The 20,861-nt window shown below is 43.9% G+C and overlaps 1 protein-coding gene across 5 annotated transcripts in view; it reads right to left on the reverse strand.

Moving 5' to 3' along the window:
* AMBRA1 (autophagy and beclin 1 regulator 1) overlaps positions 1–20,861 on the reverse strand; it is a 197,241-nt gene that overhangs the window by 58,074 nt on the left and 118,306 nt on the right. For all 5 annotated transcript variants that reach the window (XR_012159410.1, XM_073348168.1, XM_073348167.1 and 2 more), the window contains 3 exons: positions 17,878–17,988; positions 8,184–8,372; positions 7,580–7,734 (listed from right to left, as the gene is read on the reverse strand). Coding sequence is in view for 4 of the 5 variants with exons in the window: in XM_073348168.1 (XP_073204269.1) it covers positions 7,580–7,734; positions 8,184–8,372; positions 17,878–17,988 (455 nt within the window). In the remaining variant the exon portion in view is untranslated. The remainder of the gene's footprint in view (positions 1–7,579; positions 7,735–8,183; positions 8,373–17,877; positions 17,989–20,861) is intronic.

Genomic DNA, 20,861 nt, shown 5'->3' on the forward strand with positions numbered 1-20,861 from the left:
AGAACACTATCCCCGATAATGTCACGGCTAACCTGGTGGCTGAACTTTGTGACTTTGTCCTTACCCATAACTATTTTACATTTGGGGACAATGTATACCTTCAAATCAGCGGCACTGCTATGGGTACCCGCATGGCTCCACAGTATGACAACATTTTTATGGCTGATTTAGAAAAGCGCTTCCTCAGCTCTCGTCCCCTAACACCCCTACTCTACTTGCGCTATATTGATGACATCTTCATCATCTGGACCCATGGAAAAGAAGCCCTTGAGGAATTCCACCATGATTTCAACAATTTCCATCCCACCATCAACCTCAGCCTGGTCCAGTCCACACAAGAGATCCACTTCCCAGACACTATGGTGTTAATAAGCCATGGTCACATAAATACCACCCTATACCGGAAACCTACTGACCGCTATTCCTACCTACATGCCTCCAGCTTTCACCCTGACCACACCACATGATCCATCGTCTACAGCCAAGCTCTGCGATACAACTGCATTTGCTCCAACCCCTCACACAGAGACAAACACCTACAAGATCTCTATCAAGCATTCTTACAACTACAATACCCACCTGCGGAAGTAAAGAAACAGATTGATAGAGCCAGAAGAGTTCCGAGAAGTCACCTACTACAGGACAGGCCTAACAAAGAAAATAACAGAACGCCACTAGCCGTCACCTTCAGCCCCCAACTAAAACCCCTCCAACGCATTATTAAGGATCTACAACCTATCCTGAAGGATGACCCAACACTCTCACAAATCTTGGGAGACAGGCCAGTCCTTGCCTACAGACAGCCCCCCAACCTGAAGCAAATACTCACCAGCAACCACATACCACACAACAGAACCACTAACCCAGGAACCTATCCTTACAACAAAGCCCGTTGCCAACTGTGTCCACATATCTATTCAGGGGACACCATCACAGGGCCTAATAACATCAGCCACACTATCAGAGGCTTGTTCACCTGCACATCCACCAATGTGATATATGCCATCATGTGCCAGCAATGCCCCTCTGCCATGTACATTGGTCAAACTGGACAGTCTCTACGTAAAAGAGTAAATGGACACAAATCGGATGTCAAGAATTATAACATTCATAAACCAGTCGGAGAACACTTCAATCTCTCTGGTCACGCGATTACAGACATGAAAGTCGCTATTTTACAACAAAAAAACTTCAAATCCAGACTCCAGCGAGAAATTGCTGAATTGGAATTCATTTGCAAATTGGATACAATTAACTTAGGCTTGAATAGAGACTGGGAGTGGCTTAGTCATTATGCAAGGTAGCCTATTCCCCCCCCCGACGTTCTTGTTAAACCCTGGATTTGTGCTGGAAATGGCCCACCTTGATTATCATACACAATGTAAGGAGAGTGGTCACTTTGGATAAGCTATTACCAGAGAGGGGGGGGGAAGAGAGAGAGTGAGAGAGTGTGTGTGTGTGTGTGGGGGGGGGGGGGGGGGGACCTGGATTTGTGCTGGAAATGGCCCAACTTGATTATCATACACATTGTAAGGAGAGTGATCACTTTAGATAAGCTATTACTAGCAGGAGAGTGGGGTGGGAGGAGGTATTTTTTCATGCTTTTTTGTGTATATAATAAGATCTTCTACACTTTCCACAGTATGCATCCGATGAAGTGAGCTGTAGCTCACGAAAGCTTATGCTCAAATAAATTGGTTAGTCTTTAAGGTGCCACAAGTACTCCTTTTCTTCTTACCAGGTTAGTAGATGACTATCTTAGATACCCTATTTCTCACTTCAGCACACAATGGGCATTATAAAACTGATATTCGTACTTGGATGAGACATTTAATTATTGTATTTGGTGCCTAATACCATATTGATGCACTAGAAACAGAGCTTGCAGGAGTTTCCAGACCATTGAAACACCTATTCTGAGTTCTAGACTTTCCTGGCTCTACAGGTGTGGGCCCCAGTGGACAGAGCAAAATATTTACAGCACATAATCTTCCCATCAGAGAATGCATCTCTTAACTCTTACAGTGTACCAGCCCAACATCCATAGACAATGAAGCCCTTTGGTTATCCACAAAACAATACAGAATGGGCACCAGCAGTGCAAATTTCCCACAGTGCCACACCCCACTACAAATGTCTCAGCCCATAACCATGTCTAGTCTAGAGGTTTTGGTTATGTGATTGTGTAATTTAAAGACTGTATCTTAATGCATAGGCACAATGGGGCAGAGATAAAGTTACACAGGCAACATTAATTCAGGTGTTTCCTAACTTTAGATTGACTTTGCAACCTTAATGTTCTTTTAATGTAGTTTTTAAACATATAATTTAAGTTTTTTAACACCTTAAAAACTGAAAAACAAAAACGTCATTCTGTAAAACCATACTGACCCCTGACAGGAGGCTTGAGCAGGGTTGATATCTTCAGATCCACTGTGCAGTCTTTTACCATTTGAGTTAATGGAGTAACTGAGAGGAGCTGAAGGCTGTTATCTTCTATGTGGACCTGCCACTAGAGCAGTGGTGGACAATTTACTGCCTGTCAGGGTAATCCGCTGGCGGGATGCGAGACAGTTTGTTCACATTGACCGTCCGCAGGCACCACCATCCACAGCTCCCAGCGGCCACGACTTGCCATTCCTGGCCAATGGGAGCTGTGGGAAGCAGCGGCCAGCAAGTCGCTGCAGCCCGTGCCTCTTCCCGCAGCTCCCATTGGCCGGGAATGGCGAACCACGGTCACTGGGGGTGGCTGTGCCTGTGGGTGGTCAATGTAAACCAACTGTCTCATGGCCTGTCAGTGGATTACTTTGATGGGCCGCAGGTTGTCCGCCACTGCACTAGAGGGATGGAGATAAATAGCAGTGAAACCCACTGCAAAGTGCCAGACAGTAAAGGAATACAGAGACTCAGGAGTAATGGGTTCAATTCCAGATTCTACAGAATGCCCTCTAGTGATTACAGACCTTTCTGCCCTTCTGGTCTCATCACCTCCAGGATCCTAACCACCCACCCACCAACATTCCTCACTCCTCTGAATTCAAATAAATCTGCTTCCTCCTCCTACTCCAGGTTGCCTTGGCATCAGCAGCAGGACCACAGGAGTGTTTCCCTGCTCTCAGGTCCTATGCTTGGTGCCACAGCAGCTCCTGGCAATCGCAAGGAGAAATTGCTGGGAAAGTCCTTCTCAGCCATTACAGCGCCAGAGTGGATCATGCACTGTCCAGTCCAATCACACGAAAGCTTTGAGATTTAGCTGCCAAGCTAACGAGTCTCTAGGCATGTACAAACTACAATTTTTCAGGGGCTTATAATTTGGCTAGAACATCTCAATGAAACAATTGTAAGAATTTTTTTTAAATCTTATTCTTGCAAAATTGAAGAACCATTTTAGTTGAAAAGAAAAAACCCCAAACAAAATAGCTTTGCTAGTGTAAAACTCAGTTTGAGCCCAGTACACTACATGTTCTGCAAAAAAGCGAACACAGCGAGCAGGATTTGAAAAAGAAATGTGCGTGAGTGACGACTTCCATCCCAATTGTCAAGCAGGTAAAACTTCCAGAGTAGGTGATGGAAAGAACCCGATAGATCTTAAACACCCAGTCCTGTGTTCCCACACGGCGCTGACACACATTATACTTAACTTCACACCTCGGCTATTCAATTTCTGTGCCCGCGCTCTTTACCAATGCACCTCTGTCAATTCACCTCAACCCTAACCGGCACAACTCCACTCAATCTCTCCCAAATATTAAACCCAGGCTCACTGTAAACAGAAGCATGGACACTGCAATGTAATCTGCACAGGCTGCATGTTAAAGCAATTCAGGAATGTGGCACTTTTATATGGAGTACATTACTCCTGGGTTCCACAAACTATGCTGGATGACAGTTGGCTTTTAGGTGCAATTGAAGATGTTGGCTTTTGTTTATGAATCCCTAATGAGTTGGATCCTGATAACTTTAGTCTCCTCTCCTCCCATTTGATACTGTTGCTGTTGAGATCTTCTGAGGAAACAGAATCAACACCCCTAGCTTAATTGTGAGAGGGATGAAGGCTTGGAGCTTCTGTTTTAACTATAGAATTCTATTCCCTGTTAGCTTGCCAAAGCTGGAATCTGACGACCTTCAGGTCATGTTGCAAGGCTTATTTGTTCTCCCAGGCTTTTCCTGTGTCCGGGTGGAGAGCATCTGCAAAGTGTGATGGGAGAGCTTTCTGAGGGATTCAACAGAATTTGGAGTGCTGTTTCTCTTGGACTTTGGTCTCAGGAGTTGTTCTAATTTTACATTATTTTAACAAGCACCCAGAGCATTGGTTTATAGAGCATGGCTGTGATTTTTAAACAGAATACAAGTAAATGTTAAGCAGTATTTCCTTTGTCACAAACTGTGTCAGCACACTGGCAATATGGATGATTACTGATTCTTTATCTGTAATGTACTTGTTTTAAATTACAAAGCAAAGAATAGAAGCTTTAATGGGTGCTTATTTAAAAAATACTTTTTCTATTACACACTTGCCAAGCTGCAAACAATCTTTTACTCAACTGAATATGAATACAGCAGCCACTAGTCAGCACTGAGTGTGCTAAGACTATTATAAAACATCTTAATTGAGGCCGTGGTTTTATTTCACATGCTCTCAGAAGCAGATACAGAGCAATATAACAGCCTTATTGCAAATCCCAAAGATGACTCATTTTTACAAGTTAACAATTCGTAAAACTAGATGATGAGATAAACATTTAAAAAACAAACGGCAGTTTTATTGTGCCTTCCATTTATTTTTTAGATCTTGGACCGATTACAAAGAAAGTGCATGGCAGAGGCAATAAATGCAGCACAGCTCAACTGTAGTACAGCATTTGACATACTGCCACATGAAATCTTGCTGGTAAAATTAATTCCAATTGATCTGGACATGGACACTGTCATATTGACTGAAAACTGACTGAAAGACTAAAGGATTATGATTAACAGGCAAGGTCAGAGAAGAGGCATTTAGTCGGGGCACAGAGAATGGGGTTAGATCCTGCTACATTTAACATCTTCATTAATGATCTAGGAAATGGAAAAAACAGATTATTAGTGAAATTAGCAGATTCTGTTAAACTGAAAGGAGCAGCAAATACCAGTGCAGAAAAAAACAAACAAACACAAAAAAGGCCCTAGAGGTCCAAAATACAGGCAGGAAATAACATGAAATTCAACCTGGATAATACGGCTAATCCATCTGGGGAAAATAATCCAAAACAGAGATATTCAGATGGAGGAAGAGAACTGGGGAGCAGTAATGCTGAGAGTGAACAGCAAATAGGATAGGACTTTGCAATGCAGAAGACTGACAAAAAGAAAAAACAAACAGAACTTTGTCAATTTTGGCTTGCATCTACTAAGCCTAACATCCCAGAGAAACGAGGAAATATTCCCTTTATACGGTTCTTGTGAGACTACACCTAGCACATTACATACACTCAAATACTAGAAAGACATTGACATGTAGAGAGAATTCGGAAGAGCAAGAAAAGTAAGTATGAGGCTGGAGGACTAAGTTACAAGGAAAGATTAAGGGAACAACAATTTATTGCTTTGCTAAACAATGACTCGGAGCAGGAGAAAATAAGTGTCTACAAATACTTGAAGGGTGTTACACACCAAGGAGGGAGAAGACATGTTTAAAACTAGTTCAAGGGGACACAAATAGGAAGAATGGAATTGAAAAGGAAAATATAGATTGACTATTAGGCAATATTTCTTAATAGTCAGAATTAGTTGGCTGAGGAACAGTCCCCACAGAAAGGGAGGAAAGCCCCATTTATTGGGATTTAACAGCCTATCTAGAGAATGGGCCTTAAGGAACAATCCTGGCCTGGCTCCTTATAGGAATGGATGAGATGTGAACTAAACAGACTGTTCCACCTTTATCTTTTATGATGTGGTACAAGAGGACCCTGGGAAGTGACACACCCATCTATGGCAGTGAAACTTGGGTAAGTCAGAGGTATCCTCAAACAGCTGGAGATGGAAAACATTCTAGTACCAGTGAAAAGTGCAGTCATCACACTAGACACTGCTGCTTATCACATCCATATTCAGGCCTCTACCCCAGCTGACCATTAGATGATCTGTGCTGGTATGTCCCTCTCTCTGCAGTTTGGAGACTGACCACAGAGTTATGAAGCAGAGCCAAGCAATTTATCCCAACAGAGAGGTGGAGTGTCTCCCCTGCATTCTTACAGAGGGATGTCTCAGAGTAACTCTCTCACTCCAGGAAAGCACTGCCAAAATCAGAGATAACAATCACAGGAAAACGCTATTTGTGGCTTTGTAGCATCCGTCATGGAACAGCCGTTATGGAAGCTATTCCACTGTGTAAAGCTACCACCATTCAAAATGAAAAGGTTTAAAACCTTAGCCAGTCAGGCATACACACTAATCCCACTGCTTCACAGCCACAGCTCACTACTTGGGACACCTACTGGGTAATTACTGATTAAAAAAAGACATGCATTAACCGTAGGCATATTTCAGAGATGTAAAGATGCAGTGTGGCTCTCCTGTGGTAATGGAAAATGCCATGACACTGTCCTCAAGTGTATAGGAATTAACTCCAGTATCCCGTCCAGATTTAAATTCTGATTATTACATCATTCTGCCTTCTTAGCATTCCTTCTGCAGTTTCAACTAGGCATGGTTTTCAACCTCACTGCCTCACTTAAATGTTATGTAGCGCCGTATTGAACAGCTGCCATGTTTTACAGTGGAAGTGGTTAAATTTCAATGGTGGTTGATGGGATCACTGTGCACATTTTGTTAAGTTTGCCCATTGCTTTGGGAGGAGATAAATGGACTCTACAAATATCAGACTTATTGGGTTGACAGCCAGGTTCTTCCACAGAGCAAAAGCACAAACAAACCTTCTCCCACCCTTAAGACAACGGCTCATCCCCACCAGCTCAAGCAATTGTGTTAAGCTAGATAGGAAACATCCACTTAGAGTGCAACAAGAGTGCATTCATTTGGTATAAGCATTGCACGGATGTGGTAAGCATCATGCCTAGCCTTCAGACAAGATACTAAACTGAACTCTCATCCTTCCCCAATCACTGGTGGCTGCTCTCCAGGTAGAAGTTAGGCACTTTTCAAACAGAGTTGACAAATAATCCCAATACCCCAGCAGAGAGACTTCTTCAACTCCTTAGTGAAACCAACTCTAACACCCCAGGCTGGGTGCAAGATATTTATAAGCACAGAATGGCTGCCACACACACTGACCCGGTAGTAGTAATGTTCATATTTGGGATGCTCCAAGTATGGGGCATGCTACAGACACAAAAACTGCTGCATGGTTGATGTCAGGCTTCAAGCCATAGTAAATTTTCACAACTCCATTCCATTTAGATCCTGATACCATGCTCCATCACTGTGGTATGCAAGTCCCTAGTAGATTTTTAATCACTCATTGGGGCGGAAACTTTTGACCCTTAGCCTTATAAGCCAGCAACCACAGCACTGAGCCACACAGCCAGCTAAACTAGACACCAACACAAACAAAGTGCTGTAGCAGCAGAGGAATACTCACCCTCATGGATGTTTCTCCACCATGTGGCTGCTGCAGCCTGAAGACCTGAGCCACCATGTGTTCTGTGGAAGGGTGCAGGAGAATGCGCCGGGAAGCCAGTCCCACCATCACATACCTGCCCATTGGAGACAGGCTCACAGAAATTGCATTGGGGCCTGGGGATAGAACATAACAGGTGACATTTCCTGTGAGGAATGGCCAGTGGCTCTGCAATGTCCTCATTAATTATCTACTCCCTCATCTGCCTTATAATCCACTATATAATGAGCTCATGCTGCAGTGACCACTGAACTAGGAGAGGCCTACCAATGCCAGTTAGAACTCTGCAAGGAGATTCCTCACAGCAGTGCCCTCCCATTAGCAACTAGGATTCCAGTACATCTTCACAGCAGTACTCTCATCATCAGCCAGGACTTCTGCAACAGGAGCTTCACCACAGCGGTGCCACATCATTGCCCGGTCAGAACATTGATATAATCTTCCTTACAGCAGTGATGTGCTACTTCATTGTGATCTTCGGATCAGGGCATTTCAATGCCAAGAGTACGCTCCTGAAGTAACAGTCCTGGACCTCTCCCATCCCACCCCCCTTATGCATTCTTACCAAATCTTTTCGTGTATAGCATCTCGCCCAGGTTGTGAGGTGCCAGAGAATACACAGCCAGTATGCCTTCATCAGGAAAGCCCCGCTGACTGCTGGGAATGAAGGCTGCCAGGAGCTGCCCATCTGCAGAGATATCGCAGCTAGCATCATTGTAAATCTTGCAGTTCTGAACAAGCACATTCACAGAGGCTGCAAAAGAAAAGGAAAGAAAGGAACAGGGGTTAAAGAAGTAAAGTTGCAGTTGGGAAGAACTGAGGCTCAAGCCTAGCGCCAGAGATAGGGATCTTCCATGCAAAAGGGCTACAGATTTTTGGTCTCCTTAAAAAGGTACCACAGTATTTACAGCCCTACTGGAATACAATCTATTACAAAATGGAGACCAGACATTTTGAGGCTTCTGAGGCTGGGGAAACGAGATCCATTCACCTCTTAGAATCTTCAGCCTTAAGCAGAGAACCAAGGACGATTACATGCTATCAAATCACCTTCTTCATTCTGATACCACACTTTGCTAAAGATGGCATAGTTTAGAACAGGAGTTTAGAACTGTGGACCTTTGAACACTTGAGGTCCACAGAGAGGTGGCTGTTCACAGGGTCCTTGTTTCCAGCTGCTAAAAAGGCATTAAAATATTTATTATCTTTAGCTACTTTCCCTGATATTTTCCCCATATTAGTAACTGCTGTAGTTGCCACAGTGATTTTTGTGTTCATGAATGGGAGAGGAGTAGGGGACCCAGACAATGGATTCTGAAGAGAGATGTCAATGAAAATCTGCCTGTTAATCTGTAGTGTATGCTGAAAATCTAAGAATCGTTATTTTAGGGTAATTAGAATACATATGGCAAACCAGGAGCCAAACACAGACATCTTAAAAGAGCTCAGAGTTCAACAGAGTTGCCAGCCTAAAGCTATATTCCCTTTATTTGCTCCAGTAAACAGGAAATAAAGGGTAAACACTCCTCACTCCAGGTAAGAAAGCCCACTTTTGGTGTGAGCATGCCAAATCCACCCTAGATATGGCTAGCAATTTTCGCTGGAAGAACATTCTTTTCTGGCCAGCCCAAACACCTCAGCGCCAACCCATCATTCCACTACTCCAAAGCAAAAAATAAAACAGAAAAAAATGCATTGTATGCGACTATATTTGAGAAACAGTCTGAGACCAATGAGGCAGCATGGTCTAGTGGACAAGACACTGGACTGGGAGTCAGGTAAACTTGCTGTGTAAATTTGTGCTACTCACTTCCCCTCCACTGTGTTTGTATAGCCTCCCACCATAACCATTTGTCTGTCTTGTATATTTTGGTTGATGGCTCTAGGCACTAAAGTAATAACAGACTATTGTAATGCTTACTCAAGGAGCAGAGAGAAGTTTGCCCATGCAGCTTAAACATTAGCACTTCGGGATTTCTGACGGCTTAACTGTGCAATATTCTCAAGAAGGTCTGGGCCGGAATTGCATGGGCTCTTTTTACAAAGAAAATCAAGAACCACCTTCACTTTCCAGGACTTTGAAACTCAGTGGATTACAAAGCATTTGCAATATTAGTCTGTTTAAACTCCATGTTGTAGCACTGTTTTGATAAAAAGCAATGGAACATGCTGTTCCACACACCTTAGCCGAAGGCACCCATGGAGTGCTGCCTCAACTTACAAAGCGCACAGGGGCCTTCACACAACCCCTTCAGACCTTACATGGTCTGCAGGAGGACTCAATATATTTGGCTACAACTACACATAGGTGCACCAAATGCTTCCTCAGCTGGACAACCAATGAGTGTAGTAAAAAGGAATCTGCTGGGCATGCATGGTATGTCATTTTGAAAGGCCCAAACTCAAATCAAGCCCAATTTTCTCTGTTCCCAAGGTATTTTTCCTGAAGGCTGGTCCTTGCCCAATTTCAAATTTCAGCTCCTGCTATTTCATCTAAAAAACTGATTAAAAATAGTTACAAGCATTAATAATAGACAAATTAATTCCACTCCCCACAAAAAAAATATTCTTCTACTTAAAATGGCTGAACCATTTTGCTCAACCTTGGATGACACCAAGTACGGTGAGTTTAGCTTAACAAAAGAGAAGGTTAAGGGGTGACAATCACAGGCTATAAGTATAAACCTAGCGACAAATATTTGGCTCTTCAGTCTAGCAGAGGAAGGTAGAACACAATCCAATGGCTGGAAGCTGAAGCTAGATAAATTCAGAATGGAAATATGGTGTCAATTTTTTACAGTGAGAGTAATTAACCATTGGAACAGTTTACCAAGGGGATGGTGGATTCTCCAACACTGAATTTTAAAATCGATATTGGATTTTTTTTTTTTTTTTTTTTTTAAAAAGCTCTGCTCTAGGAATTATTTTGGGAAAGTTCTACGACCTGTGCTATATAGGAGGTCAGCCTAGAATAGATGATCACAAATGTCACTTTTGCCCTTGGAATCTATGAGTTTCAGCCCATAAAAGTGAAAGTGTCAGAATATGATGGTACTGAAAACAAGGGGTTCCAATAGAAACTGGTAAACAACCGCAACTAACTATAGAGGTCTGCGTCTGTAAAAAAGCTCCATAAAATGTACAGGGCACTACAAAATATATACAGTTGACCAAAAGAGGACAAAACACCAATTTCAGGGAGCTTACTGCCTAAAGATGCACGAGTGGATACAGTACAGAACAGAAAGGCGAGAGATCGTTCCATCTGGAATGCTTTGCATAATTCAGAAGTCTGCAGGAGGAAAAGAAATGGCAATTTACAAACTAGCCTGAGACAGTGCTAATTTGAGGTGATATCAGAAATTAAAGTGTGAGCCTGGTAGTTGTATCAGTCCATAAGAGGAGAGCAGGGCAAGAGAGCAGATACAAAGCAGCAGCAGCACACGTTACATGGAGTATCTGAAGAGGCATCTGCAGAGCACTGTTCCTTTTTAAATTTGCTGCATATAGTGAAGCCCTCTTAGCAAGACAGATTGTTAGCTTCCCTGCCAGAAGTGAGCCATCTACCCAGCTTGATGTAAGCCTGGAATATGAGAACATCACAGCTGCACTGTACAGGGAGAGCATCCTGCATTTCAGTCCTTTCAGATCTTATTCACACTGACTTTGTGAAGATGCTTCTTTTGCCCAGTTTACGTATGGTCATGGGAGATGTAGCACTGCCATTAAGGGTTGAGAGATGCCAGGTTCACAGGAGGGAAAAAGTCTTAACTCAAGAAGTGGGGATCTCAGCAACCATCAGCAGGTTTTTGGTACAAGTAGTTACTCTCAAAGAACAGGGAATTCAAAACTTTCCAAGTCATGGTGGGTGGAGCTCTCTATACACCTTACAAGATTCTAGGTAGTTACTCTTTGGGACCTGCTCTATAGGAACAGCCAGTACAGATGATTTGAGAGAAAAGTTTGCTATTTCAGTAAAAATCATTGTGACAAGGCTGCCCTTTCATCTCCTGTTTTCTTTCACATTGTTAATGCAGTGACTGTGCTGACAGAACAGATCAAAAGAGACATCAGACAACAAATTAAGCTGTTGTGCCAACTTGGAGTGCATTACACCTACAGTACGATTATGCTCAGAACCAAGGAAAGTTTGGAATGCCAGCAAGAGAAGCGTTCTGTTTGCTCTGGGTATCTCAGGAAATAGCAGTAGCCAGAATACTGTGCCCATTCCCAGCCGCCCTCAGTGTTCATCTTCCTCATGGGCTGTATATCGTTTCTCGTAGACTTTATTTATTACAATTTCTTATGCCACACACTGGTGTGGGTGGGAGAGGGCTTACAAATCAGTGGGTACTGATTGTCTCCCATCTTGAGACACGGCCAATGTTACATAGGAGAATGGATTTCTGGCTTGTGACTGAGTGAGGTGAACAAGACCAGTTTGCCCAAGGTAGCACTCAGCAGCATAAGAAGAAAGACTATATTTAAAAGGGTGATGGGCAACAGACTTATGCTCAAAGTTTCACCTACTTTAATATATGTAATCTAGAGAGGAGTATTCAAAATTTTCTAATCAATTTACTGTACATCAATACTTCGTTGCTGAGAAAAAATAAGAACACTCACTAGAAGAAAACGCAATAAATGGGCAGTGTTGGCTCTGCTTCTGCCACCAACCTCCCAGTCCACTGCTGACATGGTGACTATCATTAAGGATATGCTTTAGTCACGGAGGTCACAGATTGTGTGACATTAACGGACCTCCATGACTTCTTCAGCTTCAGCCCCCACCACAGCAGCTGGAGCTGCCAGCAGCAGAGGCTAGAGTGGTCTCCCCCTGCAGCTGCCAGGGCTGTCTCCCTTCCCCCCTCCACGGCCAGAGCTGTCCAGGGCCAGAGCTATTCACAACCCCCACCTGCCCCGTGGGCACAGCTGGGGCCAGAGCTGTGCCCACCATCACTGCCAGAGCTGTCCCCCCCAACCCCCAGCGCGGTCATCCCACTACCCTCCCCACTAGCAGACACAGCTGAAGCTGACCTTCCCTACCCCAGAGGCTATGACTGGGGCTTGGGCTGTCAGTTCCCCCAAGCAGTCAGCCCCTCTTCCCCCTGGTTATTTATAGTAAGTCATGGACAAGTTGAGGGCTTCCATGAATTTTTGTTTATTGCCCACGACCTGTCTGTGACTTTTGCTAAAAATAACTGTGACTAAATCTTAACCTTAACAATCATAGCTCTGCCACAAGGAAAACAAAGAGTAGTGTTCATTTTGGAGTCATTAAAAACAAAAGGTGGGAGGAGGGAGAGAAGAAATAAAAGCTTATTAGCAAAATGGAAAAAAAGACAAATCAGTAGGGAATGAGATGGGATTTTACAGTCTTTACTCTAGCTGTCTATTTGGTGCCAATCTCTGTACTGTCCGAGGCTTCTCGAGAGAGAAAGAGAGAGAGAGAGAGTGTGAGTGTGTGTCTCACATTATCTCCCACACCCACCCTCAGCATTTAGTAAGACCTGCTGTTGAGATGAATTCTGAAGCCTGGCTTGATTCATGGCATCGTCCCATGAATTCCATGCCTTAAGTGTTAGGATAGCTGTCTATGCATTGGGAAACAGTTGAACGAAGAACGTTTTATCTAACCGCATTTTGTTAATGACATCCTCTTCCAGAGTCATCTCTCATGTGAAAGATGGCATCTCCGATAGCACAATACCCCCAGCACCACGACAGGGCACTGGGTTCAGTACTGACACAAAGGAAAGAACACTCCTACAGAATGCCTTATATTACCTCTGCACCATCTGGATATTCCTTGAAGGTGTCCCATTCAAGTACTAACAAGATCACAGTTCAATGTAATTAGGTTACAGGCCATTCCATGACAGGCAGGTCTGACACCATTAGTAAGGGGGAAACAGCCTGGAGAGGTTTCTCACCGACACTCCTAATACAACAGCAGCTGAAACAAGGTGTGGTGCCATTCTTATTTTTGCACTTAACGCCTAGAGTTTATAGTGGTGGATGCACTAAAAATACAGAAACACAGCAGAAGAGGAGGTAGGCCTGTCTACTTCAAGGCGCACCAGTTCAATTAAACTGATTTAGGTGATGTCTACACTATTACTTCTGTCACAAAACTCATGTCACTTGGGTATAAAAACACACCGTTGAGCGACGTAAGTTACACCAACATAAGCACCCGTGCGGAGAGACCTATGTCGGGGGGGGGGAGGGGGAGGGCTTCTCCCACTGATGTAGCTACCACTGCTCACTGGGGATGGTTTAATTATGTCGATGGGAGAGCTCTCTCCTGTTGGCATAGAGTGGCTACACAGGAGATCTTACAGCAGCACAGTTGCATCAGTACAGCTGTGCTGCTGTCAGCTCTCTAATGTAGACATAGTCTTAGGGACACCAGTGTAAGTCTATATGTAGATGCTCTTCTATGGGTTTAAAATAATCTTTTTGATTTAGCTTAATCCTGCAAAAAAAACCCCAAAAATTAACTTAAACTGAACCAAGCAACTCAAACCGAAATACAAGTATTTTCACACAAACTTTGATCAGTTTCACTAAAACCAGTTGAAAAACACATTTCTAATGAACATGGTGGAAGCTTGCATATAGACAAAGGCAAAGATAAAAACTCCAAAACCCTGCGTGGACATGCTTACTTCGATTTAATCCCTCCTCATATTGCTTTAGAGTCTGTCAGGAAATTTATAGGTACAAGTTAACGCAATATAGTGGGCTTCAAGAGATATAAAAGTATGTCCCACAGAGATACTGTTTGCAAGTTAATTTTGGGTAAATTGATGTAACTTGTGTGATCAATCAACACCTTGGCAAAGAAGTGAAAGCGAGGGGAAAGGAACTGTTCAAGGTCACATCAATAGGGCCCTACCAAATTCAAGGCCATGAAAAATGCATCATGCGCCGTGAAATCTGGTCTCCCCACCATGAAATCTGGTCTTTTGTGCACTTTTACCCTATACTATACAGATTTCACAGGGGAGACCTTAGACCATCCCACACTTTGCTGCAGATTGGCCTACTCATGTTTGCCATCCTTGCCTGTCAAGTGCCCTTCTCTTCAAATCTTCCCATTTCATGCTGAGGTGCTTGATGTCATTCACAATTGTTCGTTTCCATGTTATTCGCGGTCTTCCTCTTCTTGCGTTTCCTGGCTTTCATTCAAGGGCGGTATTTGGTTAGTTATTTGTGAGGGTGCCTTTTCCAGTAATTTTTCTGACTTCTTTATTCATCTTCCTATCTCCATATCTTATTCCCAATATTCTTCTCAGACATTTCTAATGAAATGCATCCAGCTTTTGCTTATCTTTCTTGGTAAGTTGCCATGTCTCACTGCTATATGTTGTGATGGCGATAACATTTGCTTTGTACACGTTCAGTTTTGTCTTGAGGAAGATGTTTTTGAGTTGCCAGATGTTTCTGAGTCTTCCAAATGCAGCGTTTCCCTTTCAGATTCTCATTTCCTTGGAACTAGTACCATCTTGGCTGATGGTACTTCCAGATACGTAATATAGTCCACCTTCTGCAGTTTCTCTTCTTCCATTTTGATTTCTGTCCCTGTAGTCCCCATTAACATGACTTTACATTTTTTTGCACAGGGAAGACCAGCGTTTCTCAAATTGGGGATCCTGACCCAACAGGGAGTTGCAGTGGGGTCACAAGGTTATTTTAGGGGCAAGGGTCACGGTATTGACACCCTTCTGCTCTGCTTTCACAGCGGGGCGGCTGGAGAGCAGCAACTGTGGGCCGGGCACCCAGCTCTGAAAGCAGCGCCATGCCAGCAGCAGCCCAGAAGTAAGAAACGCAACACCATACCATGCCACCCTTACTTCTGCGCTGCTGCCTGCAGAGCTAGATGGCCAGAGAGTGGTGGCTGCTGACTGAGGGTTCAGCTCTGCAGGCAGCAACACAGAAGTAAAAGTGGCAATACCATACCATGCCATCTGTACTTCTGTGCTGTTCTGGCAGCAGCTCTGCCTTCAGAGCTGGGCTCCCGGCCAGCAGCTGCTGCTCTCCAGCTGCCCAGCTGTGAAGGCAGTGCCGTTGCCAGCAGCAGCACAGAAGTAAGGGTAGCAGTACCGCAACCTCCCACCCCGTACAATAACCTTGCGACCCCCGCCCCCTGCAACTTCTTTTTGGGTCAGGATCCCTACAATTACAACACTGTGAAATTTCAGATTTAAATGGATGAAGTCATAAAATTTATGATTTTTAAAATCTTAGGACCGTTAAACTGAACAAAATGGACTGTGAATTTGGTAGGGCCCCATACATCAGGGTTCAGTAACAGACAATCATAACCTCAGGAGTTACTGGCTCCCAGTGCTGTTCTCTTTCCTCTGTGCCCCAGTATAAGGTCTCAGGTTTCAAGTGCAGCTCTGGAGTAATTCTGGCCAATGAACCAACAAGAGCAGGGGTCCATGAACCACAGGTTGCAAACCATTGTTGTAAGATGTACAAAGTGCCAGAGATACGTGCAGCGAGTGAGTGGGAAGGAAAGGGAGAACTAAATACCTAAACATTGTAAAATTCAAATAAATGAAGGTAAGGAAGCCTGGAGCCAGGTTCTGGCTAGCCAGAGTGGGGAACCAGATGGGCACAGCACAGGCTTGCAGCAGGGACCGAGGCTGCAGACAGACAGAGGATGGGCATGATGGCAACAGAAGACAGAAATATTTGAGTCCAATAATCTGCTAGTTATAAATGATCTCTGAATGGAAGTATCCTAGCAGGGGAGAGGGAGGAGTTTGAAATATTGATGCCTCGAGGAGCAGATGGTTCTGCCTTTCTCTGGGACTCCATAAATTATAAACCAACACCCTACACAAAAATTTAACAGCAGCCTGCTCCAGGGCAACCGGATGAGCCTAGAAGAGTTATTAGCAGCTGAAACACTTTTCAAATGCATTAAAAGCAAGTGGAGAAGCCCAGAGGATTTTAAACCAGCAGCAATGTTTCCTCCTCTCTGATCGCAGCTTTATCCTTGTGCCAGGGTCTCTGACTAGGGAGGGAACACTTCTTGTGGTCAACATGGCAGAGACCTGCCCTTGGGCACAGGTCTGCTTCTCAGGTGAAAAAACCTAATTAGTACTACAAATTAATCGAATCACTGACATCTGGTACAGTGCTCACATCATCTGAGAAGATGCTACCTGCTACTCTCCAAAAGATACAATGCCCCTCAGACAAACAAGATTGCATTTAATTACCTTTTTCCATGCAACATTAAGAACCAACTTTTAGAAATGGGCCTCATTTCCAGCAAGGGTGTAACCCTTGAAACACCACCCTATGGATTTCCAGGGGAGGGGCAACAGAGACAGAGAAAAGGAAGCAGTGCAACTCTCCCTCTACGCATGGGACCACCAGCACTCTTATCCCTACATATACAGTAGCTGCCTTTATTCCTGGGATAGGCTCCACATACTTAACTGTGAAAGAAGAAGGCTCCTTAAAAAAGAATCCATGCCCCTCCCAAGCACCATCAAGTCACTGAAGGCTGCACTCTGCTGCACAGAAATACACTACAACAGCGTTTCTCAATGACCAGTCCGTGGACTGGTGCCGGCCCCTAAGATCTCCCTGACACAGTTTAGGAAGGCAGCAACTGGTCCCTGGTATCAAAAAGGTTGAGAAACACTGATCTACAACTCAGTTGTTTCATGGGTAAGTAGGTGGGGAGGAGAGAGAGAGAGAGAGAGAGAGAAGTCCAGTGATAAGGTTTTCATCCTTCACCTCCAGCAAGAAAGCTGGATGCGGCTCCCTTTGAGATCCCAAACACCATAAATCCCAAGGGTCATTGGAAGCTATAGTTACAATTCCAACCACGTGTTAGTATGGTATGCAAGAGACCAAGTGCTTACTCCAAACTCTAATGCAGCTGGGTGCTGCCAGAATACCACCCAGTCAGCCCTTCCACTCCATGCAGCTCTCCTGCACTTATGAGAATGTTCACTGATTTGAGGAGATACCCACAGAAACTGATCCACCCAAAGAACCCTAGATGAAGTCAACAAGGTGTACGTGGGCAAAACAGAGCGGTAAGAGCACCCTACATGATTCCAACAAACTTGCTAATTATTTAATGGCTCCAGTTGAAGTGACAATCACATCAGGAAATCCAGTGTGCTTGGACTGGACCTTTGGGAATTCCTAGGAATTCTGGTGCTAATGGGGCTCAGTGGGTAGGGGGGACCTGCAAGGAGGCATTAGTTCCCTTCCCAGCTTACCATTGCTGATTTCAGGCAGGTCAAACTTGGTGAAGTCCCACCACTGGAGCCGGTAGGTGGTATTGGCAATGTTGCTGGCTACAGCTGACTGTCCATCTCCAATCACAGCCCCTGGAGGGAAGGAGAAAACAATTAGCAACTGGACATCTTTGCTTTCCCTAACAGATTATCTGAAAATCACAATATAGGAGATGAATCAACAAACATTTTCAGTGCCCAATGCACAAAGGCCTCTGGTTTCCTAAACAAAAGTAACGAAGCAACATTTACAGAAATGGTAACAACTCACAAACCTCTGAGCAGAGGAAATGGAGAAAAAGCCACAACCATCCTTGCATCACATTCTGGGGACGGAAGATGGTTACCACCAAATATTTACCCAAACACAAAGGAGGTTTCATTTATTCCTACCTACTCTCATCTATTCATTTCAGATTTATCTTAATTTATTGACACCATCACAAGGTGCATGTCATTAGCTCCCAAATTTCTATGCAATTTGGAAAGCAGGCAAATGTATGCTAAGGAACAAAAAACTATGGCCTTTAAAATGGCTCTCATCAGAATTAATTTGTCCTATATGAATATCCGCCTTTGTATTCCCCATTCCCACTCTTACTTCCCATCCCTGAAGGGACTGTTTGACTATAATATCTATCCCTATTAACAGGACATATATTTATGAGAAATCAAGGAGCCAATATTTGAGCTGATCCTGGGGCAGGGTGGGGGGGTGGGAGGAGGGAAGAGTCTCGTCACTCCCACAAAGGAGAGATCAGAGAGAGGACAGGACAGAAAGATGGTATGTTCCAAGCAGTCACAGAATAGCAAACACATATGATCCCCTTGTCTTAGTCCATGAGCTTGCCTTCCCTTTGCCTTTCCTATTAATTTTATGTGCCATGTTTGTCTCAGGTAGGTGTAAGCTTTTCTGGGCAGAGAATCTCTCTCTCAAGCCCGATATAAAGTTATGGTGCTATATAAATAGCACAGTGCTCATTATGCTAAAATGCAGGTGAACTTGATGACTAGGCTGGGCAGAATTCAATTTTTTTAATATAATTTTCATGCAGGATATCAATGTTTATTCATAAGGGTTTTCGTTAGATTTTTATTCATTTAAAAGTTCACAGTTGAGTGAAATTGGGAGAAGAGGGGATTAACATCACATGTCTAAATATACAGAGTACATATCCTTAAATCAAACTGAAGTTCTCAAGCAGCATTTTTCTTACTTTGTCTATCTGTAAACTTAGATCATCATCGATGGAAATATTTTTTCATTGTGTGGGTATATGGTGACATGGACGTTCATCGACATTTACCAACAAAAATGTAATCCTGCCATGTCTATTACGGACTGACTTATGCAGTTGAGTCACATGTGTGTCCCTCCTGGCCCTTTAAAATGACACCCGTGTATAGTGTTGTAGCCTCACAGAGGTGGTTCTTTGGTAAAGTCACGTTTTATTGGATATGCCTCAGCCTCAGCACTAAGAGAAACTTAGAAAACTTAGAAAACCACCTCCTATTTCTTAATTCACTCTGATCTCTGGCTGGCACGGGGGAAAGAGGCTCAACATAGCTGTCGGCATAGTTCTCTTCTCTCTGTAGCTCTGTTCTGGCTGGCCATACCTACTGCCACAGAGGCAGCCAGAAACTTATATTCCCCCTTGCTGGAGCTAGGTGCCATTCCCAACTCCAGCAAGCCCTATCAGAAAGCTCAGACAATGCCCCAGAGCATTCAGTTAAGAGAATGCCCTGGAAACTCATACCTAGAAGAGATGTGGCCAGAAAATAAACTTCTAAGCACACTGGTTTGAAACAAAGGAATCACCCTGGCACATCACAATGGAGTAGCTCAGTGGGATTGCACTCAACTTCTGGGGAGGTGGAGGAGAAGAGAGTCAGTACCCACACAGCAACAATGTATTTGAAGGGTTGGGAATAATCACATATTTCATATTCCTGCATAGACAATGCCACTACCTTCAAATGCAAGCAGGCCTAGTGCTGTGGAGACACAGGCGCACACACAGACAAAAGCCCAAGTTAAAAGAATTTGGTCATGGAAAGGAAGACAAGCCAAATAGAATGAGGGAGAATGCAGACCCCAGACTTTAAGGGAATTTGTTTAGCTGGAGCATTCTTGGCACTAATGATGAAAACATTAGACTGTTAGTAGCCAAGTTCTCCCAGAAAGTCTGCACAGGATGCTGCAGCAGCCATATTAGACGAGATGAAATTTCTTGAACAATTCAGATTTTGATTTGTGCCAGACATACCAACTGCCCTGGCAGATGGGTGGGAGTTTGCTAGGCACCAGTTGGCACAATGGCATGCAAGGTGATCAGGCTAAGCTTCCTAGATTCTTTCATTCTCCCTTCGCTCCTCCCTTATCAAATCCTAGCAGAAAGCTCAGGGCAGCAAAATAAAGATGGTCTGAAAACACACTGAGCAATGCTTATGCTCTGTCTACAAATAAGAGAGGTGAGAACAAGGGCAAAGAGCAAACTCAAGAACAATCCTGACGAACAAAGAGGAAGACACTGAAAAAGGGGCTGCTGGTCCCCTTTATACAGATAAACTGTCCTAAGCCATGGTTTGTGGTTCCAGTGAAAACTCTGAAAATATGTCCAGGATGAGATTTCAGAGCAGTCAGTCAGAGCTATATATTGTGTACTCAGCTACGACAGGCCTCCAGCGACTAACAGCCCTCCACTGTGCTCCCCTTGGCCTCTCTATCTGCCTCTTTCAGACACACACTCAGACTGCTTGGAAAGCAGAATTGAGAACCTTTTCTATCACTGTATAAATGCCTAGTGCTTTCCCTCTATATCCCCCCCAAATGCACAGGGCTCCTCTGAGAACCCTGATGGTAAATGATGTTCAGTATGCTACTAAAACTATCCTGCACCTGAGAGTTAATACCCATCAGCAAGTCCATATCTGGGGAAGGGAACGGGAGACAGATCGGCAAGTTT

This window comes from Lepidochelys kempii, chromosome 6 (assembly GCF_965140265.1).
Source record: "Lepidochelys kempii isolate rLepKem1 chromosome 6, rLepKem1.hap2, whole genome shotgun sequence".
In the NCBI taxonomy this organism is placed as follows: domain Eukaryota; kingdom Metazoa; phylum Chordata; order Testudines; family Cheloniidae; genus Lepidochelys; species Lepidochelys kempii.